The following is a 17,340-nucleotide window of genomic DNA, read 5'->3' as shown; positions in this document are numbered from 1 at the left end:
TAAGAATAAATAAATAACCAAACGGCGAAGCGAATAAATCTTACTGTGTGCCCCAAAGAGGCAGAATGATGCGTGTCTCATGTGTGCTTCGTCACCATCCACTTATTCAGTTCAAGTATGCGGTTAAAAACGGCGCTAGTAGCGTGGGAGGAGTAAAGGCTGCCGTTGCGAGCGATAAGAGTAGCAGTAACGTGCTGGCGGGCACTTTTGTGGAGACATTTGAAGAGCTGCCGAAAAAGTTTCAGCCGCACCTCTTTACGGAGGAGGAGATGGAGCTGATCATGATGGGTGGCGCCACGCCATATGTCCCAAAGTCTCTTCAGCGACGAAAGGAGAAGTAATTAATCCGCCACGTGGAGGGAGTGGTGTGCATCGCCTGCCAGAGGAAGTGGGGAAGGAGGAAAGACGAAAGGAAGGAATGAATTGGTAACAAATGGGCATGTATGTATGGGGCCGTGTGTTTAATGTATGATTATAAGCCGTGGGGAAGGATTCGGGGGGAATGAAGGAAGAGGAAAGAAAAAAGGGATTTTCTCTTTTATTTTTATTTATCTTGTTCCCGTTGACTCTCCACGACTCTCGCTGGTGCTGCCGGTAGCCATGAGACTGAAGTAATAGACTTTTCTTTCTTTCTTTTTTTTTTTTTTTTACTCACACACGCTGCGCGCTTTTGTACGCGGTGCGGCCTTCACTTACACGCTGTTTGCTCTCTTTTTATTTGCGTTTGCGTTTTTTCTTTTGCGTTGTGGGTGCAGAAGGGCGCATTTAGCCTGTTTCTACACATCGCGAGGTTTTTAAAGGGGGCGTCCGAACACGCACGGAGGAACAAATCAGGGAAGGAAGTAAAAAAGAACAGGAGGCGACGGCAAAGAGGGGCAGAGGCGAAACAAAGCTCAGAGAGAGAGAGAGAGTAGCAGCTGTCATCAAACGACAGTAACAACTGGAAGAATCATATGGGGAGAGAGAAATGAATTCCAAACATATTGACAAGGGTGGAAGTTCTTCACTGCATGCTTTGACTCCACGAACCGCCAGAGGAGCAAATACGCGTACCTCACCCGAAGCTGCGACACCACGAACCGCCCGGGGAGCAAATACGCGTACCTCACCCGAAGCTGCGACACCACGAGGCGGCAGTGGCCCTGTGCCGAACCTTATTGTAGCACGTGGTTTGTATAAAGTCCTCGAGGAGGTGATGCATGATCGACCCCCATCAACAAAGCAGAAAAACTCACAGGGAAGTGGACAAAACTCTCGCCCCAATTTTCTCTTCTGTTATCTGTGTGGAATGCAGTTTGGCTCTGCCAGTTTGCGCATCCATCAACCGCAGTGTCACCTCAAGAAGCTCATTGAGTGGGAGCGCATGGATCCGGCAAGGCGAGGGCCAAGACCGGTGGACCCGGAGACGCATGAAAAGGAGATGAAAGAAAGGGTTGCTCTTGGTGGGACAGCAGGAGGTAGGGGTAGGAGTGGAAAATTGAAGGGCAGTGAAATCGATCGGTTTAATGAGGCGCAGATTCAAGACTTTAATGCGAACATGCTCGTAAAGTGTGAGAACTGCGGGCGGACATTCCTTCCAGACCGATTGGAGGTTCATCTGCGTAGTTGCAAACCAGGCGCGGCGAGTGCTTCGAGGCCAGTGGCCCGCGCACTCGCTGGCAAAACTGCAGGCGACAAGGGCCTAGTAAGGGCACAGAGTGCATCTGCTGGCGCATTTCCTAGCAAAAAGTCACGTCAGCCTATACCGTTGGAGAAAGAGCCCTCAACACCCCTGGCGTCCAGTGCTGCCCGGACAAAAGGTGCACGAGAAGTTGTCTTCTCTACTCAAACTAAGAGAGCCGCATGGGGCAATGCAGAGGATTCTGAGCCATTGGAGAAAGACTCACCGGAAGCAATACCGCAATGTGCGAATCCAACCATTTCCACTCAAGGAGTCACGTGTGATCGTGATGATGGGGATGGTGTTGTTGTTGTTGCTGAGGCTGCTTGTGATGGCGCTGCTTCTGCAGCCTCATCGGCATTTGGTGCCACGCGCTCAGTTTCTCGAAGCCTGGCCGAAAGGACCGCAACAAAATTGGTTGCGTATGAAGAGGCGGCGCCGAGAACCGCCGTAGATGTGGGTGAGGAAAAGAACGATACCCAAAAAGAAGTCAACGACACCAATAAGCATTGTGCTGCGTCATCAGGGTCGAAGGATGAAAGAAAATCTGAGAGTCTTCCCGTGGAAGAAGATGCATCCGCAATCGATGATGATGGTCGTGACGATGCTCCCGCTGCACCTGTTGCCACCGCTGCTCATATTGCTTCCGCTCCTGCCGCCAGCCCACCCTTTGATGATTCCCAAGCATTGGATGACACCACTCCCCCAGAGAGGCATGCTGTAAAAATACCGTTGAACAATGTCTCTCGCTTCAAGAATGTTGCCTCTCGCGTGCATGCGGGGGTGCATAAAAAGGAGGAACTTCCAAGGTGCCGCTTTTGCAACCGAACATTCAACGCTAACCGCCTAGCGAAGCATGAAGAAGTATGCTTGGAGCGCAATAAATCGAATCACCGAAATTCGGCCTCCGCGGGCCACCACCCAGAGACGGCTCCTGCGGCCCATGAAGAGAAGAGGAGAAATGCACGCGATAGGCCTTGGGAGGCACACACGGGCTCTGGCCTCAAAAAACAAGTCCTCTTGGAAGAAATGCCACCCGCAGCACCCCCCGCTCCTGGCGATGTCGCCGAAAAAAGTGTTCCCTCCCACCCGCAACGGAAGAAGGAGACTGAGGCGGGAAATGGATCTACTGAAGGCACAAAAATGCGTTTCTGTTTTGAGTGCGGTGCGAAGCTTATCGCTGGAAAACAGCGATTCTGTGCGGAGTGTGGAACCAAATTGCAGTCGTAAAAAGAAAAAAAAAAGATTTCTTTTTTTTTTCCTTTTTCAAGGGCTTCTATATGTCATTTATTCCCGTCCTCTTGTTTTTTTTTTTTTTTTTTTTTTTTTGCATGTACGTTTACAGAACCGCATGAAATCCTTTGATAGCAGTAACTGTTATGTAAGTTCAAGACGGATAAGCTCGTTTTTGTTGTGTCGTGTTTTCCACATCATCATAATTGCTGCAATGGTTGAAAAAAAAAAAAAAAAGGAAGGAAAACAAGCAGGGAGGAGAGGTGAAGCGCTCTCTCTCTCTCTACCCCCAATCGAAAGGAAAAAAGAAAAGTGCGCTGCAGAGAAAAATGCTCTGACACGGAACCCAAAACGTTGTTGTTGATGGGAATTGGGCAAGGAAGGAGTGCGGTTGGCAAAGAAACGATGGAGGAAGAAAGTGAAACGAGGCAAAAAATGAACAACAAAAACAAAAAGAAGAAACGAGACGAGAGATTAAAACAGTCACGAGCGGACATCTGTGTTGCTTCTTACATTTTCTCTTTTTTTTACCTCCTTTTTTTTTTTTTTGACGAACTCCGGTAAAATACTTATGAACAACACTGATGGCATGCCTATCATTCAACACGGGAAAGTTGGGCCCTTGGCATGTCACTTCCGCCCGCTACGGGTGCTGTGGAGCTCAGTTCCTTCAAGCAACATGTCATTCGCCTCCTTACTCAGAGTAAACGATTAGACGGGCGCCCATTTGACTCTATCCGAGTTCCGCATATTCTTCACGAAAACCGACAGGATACGAAAATAAATCGCGTTCTGGCGTCTACGCTATACACCGACGACACAGGAACATGTGTGAACTGTATCGTCACTGGTGTGTTTGGCCCACCGCCGCCACAACACCCTGAGGAGGGTCGTCTCACGGTGGAAGTTACGGCTCCGTTTTTCCCGGGTTACAGCGCATTCCAGATTGAAGGGACGCTGCATGAATTGGCTCGTTTCGTTCGTTCAACCATCATCTCTTGCCTGGATCTCACCGAGCTTTGTGTGATTAGCGGAGAGGCTTGCTGGGTACTGCGTGTGGAACTGATTCTGATGAATGCTGATGGTGGCCTCCGGGCTGCTACTCTTCACGCGGCTGTTGCAGCTCTGCATAATTTGACGCTTCCTAAAGCACGCCTTCCCAGTGGGGATGTGGTAGAAAGCAGGTGCCTGTGCTTTCACAGGATTCCAGTGGCCGCCACCATTGGCCTGTGTGGCACCGCAGGCAGTATGCAGTTCCTGCTGGACACCAACGCGGCGGAGGAGAGCGTGGCGGATGTTCTTCTCACGGTCGTAATCGATGAGACGGACGGAATTGTCTCTTTTTTGCATCACGGGCGGTTTCCACTTCTTTTGCCCCATTTGACTGACGCGATTGACATGGTTGCGTCGCATGGTGCAGCACTGCGCTCGGCGATACTCAAGTCCAGCAGCCCTCCTCAGTAAATGAATTGGATTTGAGGAGAAATGAAGTAAACGACGAATAATTTGACGTCAGTGGAACAACAACAAGGAGGACAGGAAGGAAGATAATGGCATGGGGTGTTACTATGGCGTTTTGCCCCCCTAACCCCCACCCGACATGTATGTCTGCATATTCTTTTATGCCTATTTGTATTTCATTTATCTATTTTCTGCTGCCTCTTTACTTTTTTGCTTTTCAGGACCGCAAAAGGGGTGCCAGAAGGAGAAGGAGCGGGTGTTGAAAAAGCGGACACAAGAACTTAGTTGAGTGGCAGCAGGAAGAGCAAGAAACGCCAAATGGATGCCATCACACGCGATCTGCACCACCACCATTTGGCGCGTCTTCTCCACCTGGTTCCGCACCTTCATAGTGCCTACTTGGAGAACTCTTTCCTGCTTCCGCTGTTCTTCTCTTGCGTAAGCCCTGCTGCCAAACAACACGCAAGAATGCTCCTGTTGTGTCTACAACGTCGCTTTGGATCTTTGTGCCCACCAGAGGTGCGTGTCCACATTCTTTCCTTTTTGTCGTTTCCTGAATTTGCGGCCTCACCGCCTCATCCCATTTGCCGAGAGCAGTCAATTCTCTCCCCCGGTGCCAGAAAAAGGCCCAGAGAGGTGGTGGGTGAAAGCGTCTCACCGGGCTGCGCCACCTCGCCAACTACGGATGCAGCGGTAGAGAGAGAAGAGGAAGAAGATGTTGTGGTGAGCATGGATGAAAAAAAGAAAACATTGCCAAAATCAAAAACCGCTAAAAGTGATGAAAAACCATCGGCAACGGATTTCTTGTTTCATGTTCGACCACCGTTAGCTGCCGCGACTACGACTTCCGCGAAGAAGACGACTCATCTGTTTGTTCGCATGGTCTCCGAGTCTGCACAGAATGAAGAAACAATGAATCGATATTTTGGTCGGTACGGACAGGTATCGTGTACGTTGTTACAGCAAAAACAACAGCAGGCCATGACAGATTCTGGTCACACGGAAACTAGGGCCGCCGTTGTGCAGGATTTTATTGTTTCTGTTGATTCGACAGACAATTCCCTTAAGGCCGTACGCAATGCGTACTACCCCGAGCTGGCTTTTATAGCATTTCACGACCCCGCCTGTGACACATATACCCTGGCTGATTTGGACCGTGTGCTGCAAGATGTGCCTGTGGAGGTTGTCGGAGTTCCCGCGCATCTTGACAACGTCACCAAGGCAGAAGATGAAAAGGATGACGCGAACGCGTTGCCTCTTCACACATTTGTGCCAGACGTCGTGGTGGATGGTTTACCATACTGGCTTACAGTGGATCAGCTGCGTGTTTCCTTTTCAGAGTATGGGCGCGTGGAAGAGGTGCGCATTGCCATTGATGATCGAAGCGGCTCCTTCACGGGCACGGCGCTGCTGCGCATGGCCTCTGTGGAGGAGGCGATAGCAGCGTCGGAGGGACTTAACGGTGCTGTGTTGAAGGATCACACACTGGTAAGTGGTGTGCTGGATGATCGTCTGAATATTGTGTCGCTGCGTCAAGGAACACTCATTCGCCAGGCGGACGAACTGCTACCGGAGGACTTTGATGTCAGTGAAAACCATAGACGGTGGGTGTGACCACATCAAAAAGGAGAAATGATAACGTAAGGCGGCCTTGAATCTTTTGTGTATTGTTCTTGTTTCCTTTCTTCCTTTTCTTTGTTGCCTTTTTTTTTTTTTTTCTTGTTGTTTTGCCACTTATTGCTTTGCTCGGATGAGTGTTTGTATGAGTGCTTTCTGCAACTCGTTTTTTTTTATATTATTATTTGACTTGTCTCAACGTGTCGTGTATGGAAAGTGCTTAACTGTTTTTGTAGGAGCGAGGTGTGTTTTGCGTATTTATTTGGTGTTTCTGTTTCCGGGGGATTTTGAGGAGGAGAGTTCCGTGCGAGGGGGGGGACCCATTGCGGCGCAGGAAGCCAACAACGCGGTACACAGAGGCAACAATTCTACTGTTACCGTGTTTGCATGCATTTGTACTGTGCAGGCAAAGAGGGGGGAAAATAAAATTGTTCGTCAATGGCCGAGCCGGGCGAGCGTCACGGGGGGGTGCCTGGGACTACGGCGCTGAGGGCTGTGGAGACGGTCCCACGTCACCTGGAGAGCAACTCTGAGACATTCAGCTTCGCACCCCCCGTTTCCGCACAGCAGTGGATGGAAGTGTCGATGTTTTGCTTACAGAACCGACACGTTCCCTTAAAGCGGCTGCTGCAGATGCTGGAGGACACCGCAAAGGCTCTGATGGATGAAAAGCCGTTCAATAGTCAATCCAGCCCTCTTCCTCGCGGTAAATGGTATGAAGGCGATGACGACGACAGCCACAGAACATGTGAAACATCGGATGCGGTTTCTACAGAAGCTAGCTCAACGGTTTCTTCCATTGCCACTCCACAACGACAGTTGGCAGCACGTTTTTTCATGTTGGCTTCTCATCTTGGAATAAAAAGGGGAACCGTATCTTCCCTGCGTGCCGGTGTACGCCTAGCGGAAATGGCGGTTGATGCACACCGTTGCACCCTAACCACCACCCACCTTGCGTGGGCATGCTATTATCTTGGTTATGTGGTGCAAGAGAGAGAGGGTCGGAGCACACTGGAGACAATGGCAGGGAAACTGGTGAGAGGTACACTGGAGATTATTGCACGAGAAGCTAACGCATTTCCTACGGATTTTGTTCAGCTTGTCAAACTTGCGTGGCTCATGGCTCTTCTCGGTGAGATACAAAGTGCTTTGACGTTGGCACAGAGGTTGGTGGGTCAAAACCGCGCGGATGCAAACGCATTGGTGCTTCTTTCTCTTTTATTCTCCGCTACCGGAGAGTATGATAAGGCCCTGGAAGTGGCAAATCATACAGAGCAAGTGCACCCGCAGTACATCTTAGGGGGAATTGTTTTAACAATGATGCGGTATGTGACGAATGACGTTCATCTTCATAAACGTGTGGGTTGCGAGGAATTGCTGGCGATCCTTGTGGCACGTGTTCAAGCGACGACCCAGTACACATCGGAGCGAGCGGACTCTGATGAATTTCGCCTCGTACCGGATATTGGCACGACGGTTATTGCGGACGGATGCTGGAGCAGTCGCTTCCGCGGGGCGTCTCGTGTGGCGGGTCACTGGGCTCTTTTGGCGTATGTTGCGGTGGAGGTTGGCTGCACCTCCATCGCAGAGATTGCGGTTAGGGCGGGGTTAGAGTTTGTGGGGGAGGCGAGGGAGGAGCACCGCAAGGCCTATGCCGACCTCATTTGCTGTTCCGTGAGAATAAAGATTGATCGAATGGAGAAAATTGTGGAGACGGTTCGTCAGCGTCACATGACGGCTGGTGTCGGGGACGTCGTTTCAGTTCTGCGGGAGTTTGAGGACGAGCAGCTCATTCGGGAGCAGGGAACTCTGCTTGATGAACAAGAGGTAAGGTCGCTGCATTCCTTGTTATTTACGGCCCTTGAAGTATGCACGGCACATGCGGATTCGTATGTCCAGCTGGGCCGCCTTTATCTTCTTGAAGCCCTCAAGGCAAATCAGCCACAGTCTCTCCGCACCACGCATCTGGTTGAGGCGTCACACTACTTCCAATTGGCCATCGACTCTACCTCCACCCATACTGCTGCGTACGAGGGCATGGGCCGCGTTCGTGAGGCGCAGGGTGCGATGGAGATGAGTTTAGACTTTCTTTCCTCTGCAGCAAAACTCGCCGCTCGGCAACCAGTGATCCCGTTTGAGAGGTTTTTGTATATTTTCCCGTAAATAAACGCTGTCTAAAGTGATGACATTTTTAGGCATTTGTTTGCATGTGCGCCCGGTGTGCGTGTGTAGAGTGAGATAAGAGAGAGAGAGAGGAGGGGAAATGGCAATAACGGGGAGCGAAAAGATTTTTGCGACACTTCTCTCCGACGTTCTTGTCGCTGTTTTGCTTCTCAGAGGTAGGAAGGAAGAGAGAGAGAGAAAGAAAGGGTCTACGCTCTCCGAGGGTGACTAAATCACAAATATAGGCAGACAACACAAGCGATTGGGTGCGTGTGTGTGGAACTTCCAGAAAAAGGACGTTAAAGGCACAAAAAAAAAAAAAAAGAAAAAAAGAAAAAAAAAGGGTAGAACCAAAAAATACGAGGATTCAGCCATGCCCGCTCTTGGTATTGCGTGCTCTGGGGCCAACTACTACCGTCCGGCGGCACTAGAGGTTATGAAGTACCGCTGCAAGGAGGCTCAACCCGTCAATAAGGTGGCGGAGAGCGAAGACAGCGAACCGGAGGAGAGCGATGCCACCGAGCCGGAGGTGGATGAATCCGGCAGCTCTGAGGCGGAGGAGTAGTGGGGGAGGAGCGCAAGGTAGGAAATAGTGACATGCATGCATAGATCATGTCCCTGTGTTTCTAGGAAGGGCAAAGGAACGATGAGACTGGCAAAATTCTCTGTCCCATTTACTCTTCTCTCAATATATATTTATTGGTGTTTATGCAAGAGGAGGGAAGGGCAAAAATGGTTGCCGTTATCTGCATGTGTGTTGAGCGTTATTTTTGTTAAATTGGATGTTATGTCGGTAATGAATTTAACAACGTAGATATTTTTATGCATCTCAACCAGGATTTATTGTTGGCTTTTCACTTTTTTTTTTTGTTTTTTACTTGTGACTCTCCTCTTGGCACTCTGCCAGACGGTACACAAAGAAAAGGGAGCACGAATACACACACAAAACAACAACAAAAAGGGGAAGGCCAACAAATTTTTTGTGTACACGCGGTGGTTGCGTGTTTTTGTATTGCGGGTGACGAATGAGGCGATGTTTCTCTTTAATGTGGCGTCAAGAAAAGCGGCTGCCGCGGCGATTTCGGGAAGTTCCAAAGGATTTTACGGAAATCCGCTCCTCTGATTGCAGGCCTTTGGTCTTTACAGCGAGGCGGCCAGAGCCGCTGTGCGGTGTTACCTCTCTCTCTGACATTGTCATTGATGAAGAGGCCCTGCAAACCAGTTCGTTACAGGAGCTTTCGCAGAAGCCGGTCGCAAAGCTGGATCCGGAAAGAATGGGAATTCCACCGCATCTAGTGCAGTATTTACATCGACGCTTCTCGCATGAGAAGTCTCCGAGTGATGCCTCTATGAAAAGAGATGACGATGCAGGTGGGTTTCAGGGATTGACGATGGTTCAGGCACGTGCTCTTCAACATTTTTATGCTCAACAGGATGTGGCGCTCTGTGCCCCAACGGGAACTGGAAAGACATTTGCTCTTTGTTTGGCTCTTATTGCTCGTCTGATGCGGGATGGGCCGATGAAACTTTTCTCTGTTCTTTTCCTTGCGCAGAATGATCACCTGTGCCGTCAGATTGCGCAGTGGATGCGCGAGATGTGGTGGTATGAGTCCGATGAACGTTTAGTGTTTTCTGCCACCAGCGATTTGTCCCCCAATGTGGTGTACCAGCGTCTCACGCGGGAACTCATCCGCGACGCGGCAGGCAAAATTGTGGGGTCGGCGGACCGGCGGCCGTACGTGTGCGTTGCGACACCGGAGGTTTTCTGGGAGTTTTTTCAGCGACGAAAGCAGTCCATTCTTTGCCGTGAGGCGACGTTGGGACGCAAGAAACACTCCTTCGCCCTCACTCCGGTGTTGCCGAGCATTGATCTTGTGGTGGTGGACGAGGTGGACGAAGTGCTTCCGTCAACCCGCCCTGACGCGGCGGGGAATCTGCTGATGAAGGAGCTCTACCGCTTTGTCAAGTACCAGGCGCCGGTGCAGCTGGTGTTTACGAGCGCGACTCTTGCAGGGTCTACCGTCAACCACGTGCGGCGATTTTTAAAGAAGAGCGTTCTTGAGTCCAAAACGTCTCGCATTTTTGAGAGCGAGATTGAAAGCTTTTCTCAGAAGGCAAATGCGACAGGGAATCTCTCAAAGGCGATTGTCCCTGATGGGATTCAACATCTTTTCTACACCGCAGATACCCTTGAGGAGCAGCGGGAGTGCTTGGCGGCCGCCATAAATGAATCCGGGCACGGTATGGAGGGCAACGCGGAACCGACAGGGGAGATGAAGATCCTGGTGATTTTGCCGGACTCCGGAAATGTTGACCTCTTCGTCCAACGGGTTTTGAGGCCTGCCCAGCCCGATGAGCGATTCAAGGTTGAGCAGATTGGCACCCAGCAGGGGTCTTGTAAACAGCGGGAGGGGAAAGAAGGCGGAACACATGCGAATTCACTTACAACTTACAACTCCCACTTATCTCCTGCAGAGTCAATATCTATTCGACAGTTTATTCTTTGCGCCTCCTCTTGTGTGCGCGGTATTGATATCGGCGACCTCACTCATGTCATGATTTTGGCAACCCCGCAATCTGCCCTGGATTACGCACATTGGTGCGGACGTGTGGGAAGGTTTGGAGGCCGTGGCGTGTCCATTGTTATTATGAGTCGTTTTGCAGTGCGTAAAATAAGTCTGTTTTGCGATACACTGGACATTCCCTTCAAGGTCAAGCGACGACACAATGCCATTGATGTGGACGAGGAAAGGCGGGCCTTTGGTTTTTAGTTGACCTGCGTGCATATATGTTTCTTTTTTTTTTTCTTTTTTTTTTCGCCCGTGTGTGTATTTTTGCGTTTGGATCGAGGTTGGATGTGCTCTCGACTGAGGCGACGGGCACTCGCTGCGCTTTTTTCCTTCTCTCTTCTTGTATTGTCTTTTTTCCCCTTTTTTTCCTTTTCTTAAATATATTTGTGGCGTGAAATAGTGTCCGTTTGGGTCTGCAGTGATAAAATATTGCCGCGGTGTGGTTTCTTCACCCTGCCATAAACCACGACGACGGCAAGTCGTATTAGTGAAAATATTCTTGAGTGAGTCTTCTCTCCCTGCAGGTAACGGCGAAGAGGAGGGGGTACATCTCTTTTGGAGAAGGTTTTTGCGTTTGAGACACCGTCTCCACGTAAGGGCGACGAAATCCTCTGAGATAATTGGGGACGGAGCAGGGAGGCACACACGCGGAAGTAATATTATAAATACACATATCTTTTTCGCTCCTGAGACAGATTGTGGGAAGGAAGAGTTGGTGGTGGAGGGGTTGATATGCGGATTTACCTCTTTGGGTTTTGTAAGCGGGTTGTGTCGTGCTGTTCAAAACAGTTCTTTTTTTTTTGGTTTCTGACGTTCCAGAATGCGATGGCGGTGCTGCTCATTAGTTACACTCAGGAACGCCAGTTGGCTGCTGGCGCTGAGCGGTTTGCCGTGATGCACGCAGTGTTGATTCAGGAGGCAATAAAGTTTATTGTGTCCTTTGCCTGGTGCGTCATTGACGTGTGGCGCTACGTCCGAGAACACGCGATTGAAAGGAATGAAAAGGAACTGATTTTGGATAGGCTTGACGAAATGCAGCCGCTGCCGATAAAAGTCAACACTGACAGCGATGTACTCAGATCCTCTTATTTAAGCAACAGTGAGGAAATAAACTGTAAAGACAATTTGCTGGACGCATCGTTTCAATTCCCTGCATCAAAGACTCCGGGACGGTGGCGTTTGTTTAAGAATGGAATTGTCTCCGAGTTGTTTCACCCAAGTGCCTTCCGCATGCTGCTGCCAGCTCTGCTCTACGGGTTCCAGAACTGCTGCGTTTATTTGGCCCTTGCCAACATTGAGCCGACGCTCTTTCAGGTGACGTACCAGTCAAGAATAATCATCACGGCGGTCTTCATGTCAGTTTTCCTCGGGCGTTGTTTTTTATTTCGGCAGTGGGTGGCTCTTGTCGTGTTGGCACTCGGCGTCTCTGTGGCGCAGCTTGGGGACAGGACCGCCTCAGGGGCGGAGCGGTCGCCAGAGGGGAGTTTTAAGGGGGATTACACCGTTGGCATCGTTGCCACGATACTCTCTGCGACAACATCCAGTGCCGCATCTGTTATTATGGAGTCCTTTTTAAAGTCCCGGTCTAGTTCGATGAGTTTGTTTACCTCCACTAAAAATTTGCACCTCGCCCTTCACTCGGTCTTATGCTTTGCCGTGTTTCAGGCACTGAACGGTTCTCTGGGCGGCTTCACGGAGTCCAGTAATGCGTCTTTTATTGACGCCGTTCGCAATTACTTTCGTGGCTTTGACGGGTTAGTTTGGGTGATGTTAGTGGTGCAGGCGATTGGCGGACTTCTGGTGGCGGTGGTGATCAAATACTCCGACAATATTGTGAGGACATTTGCAGCGGTGATCTCCATTGCGTTGAGTGGTTTATGCTCCTCTTATTTGTACGCGTTTTGTCCGAGCGCAACATTTTTGGTTGGAAATTCCTTATCCATTGGCGCCATCGTTGTGTACAACTTTTAACCAATAATATCTGTGTTTGTGTGTGGGGAGAGGGGGGGGGGAAAAGGAGGGTTTTATACTCTATTTCTCGTGTTGTCCCTTGCGGAGGGAGGAGCAGGAGGCAGTTTGTGCTAGAAATCCTTTTTTTTTTTTTTTTTTTTTCCTTCCGTGTTCTTTCCCCATATGTATTTATGTATGCACATGCATACATGAATATTTTTATATTTTTTCCAATTTATAGGATTTTTTCTTTATTCAGCGTGGAGGTGGTGCAGACAGCAATTCTGTGGACTCGGTGAAGTTAATCCTCCACACCACCCTTTTTTGTTTTTGTTTTTGTATATAAAATAATATAATATAATATCTATTTGTGTGTGTGCGTGTTTCAAATTATTTTTATTTGTGCATTTTCACTACTTGATGGTCGTTTTTTTCTTTCCCCCACCTTTATGTATAGATATATATTATATCATATTATTTATAGATATAATTTATTGTTACTGTTTCCCGCTCTGTTGGCGTGTCTTGCGTATGCGACCCGAATACTTTTGCGTGGCGGCCATGACCGAAAGCACGTTGGCAGGAGAAGTGTCAATAACCGAAGACTATTGTTGTTGTTGTTGTGGTGGTGGTTGTACCGGCGAGGGGGAGGAGGAGCAGAAGCGGGGGGTGAAACGGAAACCAACAAGCATGAGTTTATGCGCGACGACATAGATGCCGACGGAGGAGGGTGCAGTTATATGTATACATACATGCACGCTGGATTAAATGGCAATTGAAGCGTCGCAAAAACGACGGTTTTTTTTTTTTTTCTTTCTGGTGCAATAAAACTTTTCCTTCGAGGCGGACGCACTGAGTGGGGGCAAAGAGTGAGCCGAGGAAAGGAGGAGATAACACACAGACAGTCAGAGGGAGAGGAATTACTGAGGCATGAGTGAAGAACCGAAGGAAAAACAAAAAAAAAACAAAATATTTTTTTTTATTGGAGGAGAAAAGGTGGGGAGGAAGTCATTGCGGTTCACTGTGCATGATGTTGTGTTCATTGCTCACATTCCTTCTTTTTTCTTTTTTTTTTTTCTCCCTCTTCCCTTCATGTATGCACGTGTCTGCGTGTGCAGGGACTAGGAAGGAAAGGATTGGGCCGACCAGCAATCAAGAGCGAAACAAAAAGAACAACAACAAGACAGAAAAAGAAGAGAGAAAAAAGAAAAAAAAAAAAAGGAATTTAGTTTTTTTTTTTTTTCTTTCTTTCTTTCCGCCCCTTTCACCCGCCCCGCAGTGCGACTTCTTTCGTGGTCGACCCCACGCAAAGAAACAGACACAAATACACAGACACGTAGAAGCGCGGGAAAGAGGCCGACAGGGCGTGAGCGTGTGGCATACACGATTCACAGTGATCTTATTTGTATACAATTTGTTTCCTCTTCTTTTCTTTACAGGCAAGGGGCAGTGAAGCAAATAAGTTCACTGTTTTTTTTTTTTTTTTTTTCCTACCGCTACTCCAGCCGGCAAGCTCCCATACTTTTAATTATCCTTATCTATCCACATCTGTATAGATAGATACCACACAACGTTGTATAGCTATATATCTGTCTCTTTTTTTTTTTTTTTTTGGGTTTTTCCTCTTTTTGTGGCTTGGTTCCCTAACCCACACATACACACGCACACACACACACTGTCTGTACCCTTCTCTTTCAGATTTTGTATCTCTCTCTGTGTGTGTGTGTGTGTTTGTCTATTTCTTTCTGCGGGAGCAGCAGCGGTCGTCTGTGAGAGGAGGAGACGCTGATGGAGGCATCGGTGAGTTTGTTTGAGGGGCACGCTGACATGTACGCGGAGAAGTTGGCCTCGTCGAACTCTTCTACCTCCAACCGAAATAACGCCACGATCGCTGCGGTGCTGCAGGAGGGCAAAAAGGAGGGCGGTAGGCGACCGGAGAGCCGAAACACGAGTGGCCTGCCTGGGGACTACTTCAATGTGCTTAGCGCGGACAAGGCGGAGACGCTCTCCATCCCACCGGAACTTATTGAGCCCACGGCCGGGTCGAGGCGATACCTGGCGAAGAACCAGGGCAAAGGGGCTCCCACCTTTGCATTCTACCTGTGCAAGATGTACACCAACAATTCCACCTGCGCCCACGGCTCCTTCTGTGATTTTATTCACAGTCGTCATGTCTTGACGAATGCTCCCCATCGTGGCGGGCCGGTGAAAGCCATTCAAGTGCACTGGTCGACTCCCATTCACTCCATGGCGGAAGCCCTTTACGAAAGACATGAACCTGGATCCGTCTTTCATATCAATCAAAGCAACTTCAGTGGGACCTCCTCTCAATTCATCGGCGATGCCCCGGCCAGATTACGATTAGCCTCTGATTATGTCTATAAGACAAGGGGGAGTGAAGAAGCACTGTTGCATGGTTCAACCAGGCTGCTTCGATTATGCAAACACTACGAGCGTGAGAAATGTGGGAGGGGAAGGATATGCCATTTTATTCACCGCGTTTATTTGAAGCCGTCAACGCAGTCATCAATGCCACCATCGTTGTCATCCACAGACACAACTGCAACAACGATGACCGCACCTTTTACCTACAACCAAACAGCGGACCTCAATGTTATTAACCTGCGTCCGAGTCATACCGGCACTCAACCACGTTTTTTGCCCAGTGCTAATTGCTCAACCAACACCATGCACGGTTACACTCGGCAGGCAACTGGTTTCCCCTTTGACGCTCGGGGTGTTCCACATGCAACCGGTGGGGTTATCATGTCACCTCCATCCATGCTTTCTTCCCAAGCACCGTCACCAGCGCAGCCGCCGCATTTACACCTACAGCAGGCGCAGAAACAGCAGCAGCAGCAGCAGCAGCAGCAGCAGCAGCAGCAGCGTCCTCAGATTATGACGCAGCAGGCGGGGTACCCGTTTTCTTCCGTGTACACTTCGCAGCAGACGCCATATATGAGCAGTACGACAGCACAAATTTCAGCGACGCAGTTTCAATCCTCTAATTCATTCTACGAACAACTTCACCATCGCGGTACCCAACAACAAAATTCGAATTTAGGGTCCCAGCAGCAGTCGGTGCTTCCGGTGAATTCAATGACGGATTATCTCCTGCCACCGGTGTTGTTTACTCTCATGTAGACACTTGAATTGGAGCATGCGATCAGGTAGGCCTATTGGGAGTCTGTAAGAACCGTTTGAACCAGATAATGTTGAGGGATTGAAGGAACGGGGTAGTGTGCGGGTGCGTAGAAGAAGGAACTCATTTTTGAAAATTTAGCACCCTTTTTCCCTGGGGATGTTTGGTGGGGAAAATAATACGCACATATATATCTTTTTCTTCTTTCATTTTTTTTTTTTTGATGCCTTTTTTTTTTTTTTTATATGTGTGTGTCTCCTGATGCCTTTGACTTTCAATCTTCTCTGATACTTCCCCCCGTGCGCATTCAAAGTGCGACCCGCTGGCTCCTCCGCGTGCATGTGACATGCATGTAAATACGCCACACTATATAAATATAAATAAATGCATACATATATATATATATATGTCTGTATATATATATGTCTGGATTTGTACATGTATGCTTGTCACTTTTTCTTTCTCTTTGTTATGTATTTATTATTACCAGTTATTATTATTATTATTATTATTATTATTATTATTATTAATTGTTTTTTATGCATGCGCAATGGTGGCTGTGGGGTGTGTGGGTGGAGGGATGTATTGGGAGAAAGAGAAAGAGAGAAAGAACGAAGCAAAGAAGTCTTTTTGTTGATTTTTATCATCGTTAGCTGGAGAGTCCTCGTAGTCCTTTTTTTTCTTTTTTTTCTTTTTCTTGTGTGTTTTTGTGTGTTTGGTGTGACTGTGTGTGATGTAATAAATATGTATGCGATGGGAGCCGAAGGGTTGTGAGATGACTCACATGCCTTTTTTCTTTTTGTTTCTGGATTATTATTCCATTTTTGTGGTTGTATATAATTTAAAACATTGATGTATGCATGTATCTATATATCCATATATCTATTTATTTATATTTATTTATTTATTTATATATTTACACCTATACATGTTTGTGTTTATGTTTGCGCAGAGTGGCATGTCTTTTTCTTTCTTTCTCTCCCTCTCTCTCCCTGTGTGTATGTGTCTGTCTGTCTGTCTGTCTGTGTGTGTGTGTCTCACTCTCATTGCCCTTCTGTCTGTTCGTCATTACTATTTTTCAGTGGAATGTAGAACATTTTTTTTTTCTTTTTTTCTTTTTTTTTTTAGTACCGTTCATAAATTACTGTTTTAATGATTATTACTTTCTTTGATTTTGTTTTTGTTTTGTTTCTATTCCTGATGATTGTTGTTTTCTTTCTTTTTGGTGCTGCACCACCGTGAGTGGGGAGTCGCAGGGTTATTCACTTGGGAAGGAATAATCCAACGAAAAGTTTGTGTCTTTTTTTTTTTTTTTTTTGTTTCCTCTCTCTTTCTCTCTGTGTGTGTGTTGGGAGGAGGAGGAGGGGGACACCACGGGAGTAGCGGGACGAATGCGTTCAGTCTTTGAGGTGGAACTTCTTTTTTTTCCCCGACGGTCCCATGAAGGAATTAAATTATGTGATGTGCATGTACTTGTAGAATATTTTTATTTGTGAGTCTACAGGCAGAAGGGGTGGGTGGGCGGTTGGTGGATTTATGCGGGG

General features: G+C 48.2%; 7 protein-coding genes across 7 annotated transcripts, besides 28 other annotated features; all 7 read left to right on the top strand.

Moving 5' to 3' along the window:
• Nucleotides 1–14,854: part of a sequence feature (heterozygous, Esmeraldo-like haplotype) that runs on past the window's edge.
• Nucleotides 621–649: a microsatellite.
• Tc00.1047053507089.90 (hypothetical protein, conserved) lies at nt 968–2,890 on the top strand (the record flags this gene model as incomplete). The annotated part of the gene is made up of 1 exon (XM_813684.1): nt 968–2,890. The coding sequence occupies one exon, from the start codon at nt 968–970 to the stop codon at nt 2,888–2,890; it is 1,923 nt and encodes a 640-aa protein (XP_818777.1).
• Nucleotides 2,965–2,989: a microsatellite.
• Nucleotides 3,521–4,357, top strand: Tc00.1047053507089.80 (exosome-associated protein 2, putative; the record flags this gene model as incomplete). The annotated part of the gene is made up of 1 exon (XM_813683.1): nt 3,521–4,357. The coding sequence occupies one exon, from the start codon at nt 3,521–3,523 to the stop codon at nt 4,355–4,357; it is 837 nt and encodes a 278-aa protein (XP_818776.1).
• Tc00.1047053507089.70 (RNA-binding protein, putative) lies at nt 4,673–5,968 on the top strand (the record flags this gene model as incomplete). Its single annotated transcript, XM_813682.1, has 1 exon — nt 4,673–5,968. The coding sequence occupies one exon, from the start codon at nt 4,673–4,675 to the stop codon at nt 5,966–5,968; it is 1,296 nt and encodes a 431-aa protein (XP_818775.1).
• Nucleotides 6,011–6,083: a sequence feature (A-rich).
• Nucleotides 6,138–6,158: a sequence feature (AT_rich).
• Tc00.1047053507089.60 (hypothetical protein, conserved) lies at nt 6,410–8,134 on the top strand (the record flags this gene model as incomplete). Its single annotated transcript, XM_813681.1, has 1 exon — nt 6,410–8,134. One exon carries the CDS (start codon nt 6,410–6,412, stop codon nt 8,132–8,134), a length of 1,725 nt encoding a protein of 574 aa, XP_818774.1.
• Nucleotides 8,444–8,476: a microsatellite.
• On the top strand, nt 9,160–10,905 carry Tc00.1047053507089.50 (ATP-dependent DEAD/H RNA helicase, putative; the record flags this gene model as incomplete). The annotated part of the gene is made up of 1 exon (XM_813680.1): nt 9,160–10,905. The coding sequence occupies one exon, from the start codon at nt 9,160–9,162 to the stop codon at nt 10,903–10,905; it is 1,746 nt and encodes a 581-aa protein (XP_818773.1).
• Nucleotides 10,926–10,951: a microsatellite.
• Nucleotides 11,027–11,080: a sequence feature (A-rich).
• Tc00.1047053507089.40 (CMP-sialic acid transporter, putative) lies at nt 11,437–12,675 on the top strand (the record flags this gene model as incomplete). Its single annotated transcript, XM_813679.1, has 1 exon — nt 11,437–12,675. The coding sequence occupies one exon, from the start codon at nt 11,437–11,439 to the stop codon at nt 12,673–12,675; it is 1,239 nt and encodes a 412-aa protein (XP_818772.1).
• Nucleotides 12,796–12,816: a microsatellite.
• Nucleotides 12,995–13,018: a microsatellite.
• Nucleotides 13,112–13,150: a sequence feature (AT_rich).
• Nucleotides 13,610–13,638: a sequence feature (AT_rich).
• Nucleotides 13,816–13,874: a sequence feature (T-rich).
• Nucleotides 13,884–13,910: a microsatellite.
• Nucleotides 14,304–14,330: a microsatellite.
• On the top strand, nt 14,443–15,798 carry Tc00.1047053507089.30 (hypothetical protein, conserved; the record flags this gene model as incomplete). Its single annotated transcript, XM_813678.1, has 1 exon — nt 14,443–15,798. The coding sequence occupies one exon, from the start codon at nt 14,443–14,445 to the stop codon at nt 15,796–15,798; it is 1,356 nt and encodes a 451-aa protein (XP_818771.1).
• Nucleotides 14,855–15,750: a sequence feature (areas merged during assembly that could not be assigned to a particular haplotype. This can correspond to areas where the two haplotypes were merged or to regions with more than two copies in the genome that were merged during assembly.).
• Nucleotides 15,487–15,541: a microsatellite.
• Nucleotides 15,751–17,340: a sequence feature (heterozygous, Esmeraldo-like haplotype).
• Nucleotides 15,992–16,039: a sequence feature (A-rich).
• Nucleotides 16,164–16,220: a microsatellite.
• Nucleotides 16,274–16,325: a microsatellite.
• Nucleotides 16,470–16,505: a sequence feature (A-rich).
• Nucleotides 16,660–16,715: a microsatellite.
• Nucleotides 16,758–16,790: a repeat region.
• Nucleotides 16,800–16,830: a microsatellite.
• Nucleotides 16,893–16,922: a microsatellite.
• Nucleotides 16,942–17,021: a sequence feature (A-rich).
• Nucleotides 17,089–17,135: a sequence feature (A-rich).

Source organism: Trypanosoma cruzi, genomic scaffold (genome assembly GCF_000209065.1).
Source record: "Trypanosoma cruzi strain CL Brener 1047053517133 genomic scaffold, whole genome shotgun sequence".
Lineage (NCBI taxonomy): Eukaryota > Euglenozoa > Kinetoplastea > Trypanosomatida > Trypanosomatidae > Trypanosoma > Trypanosoma cruzi.
Note: the sequence above shows the minus strand (reverse complement) of the source record. Positions and strands in the feature narration are given on the sequence as shown.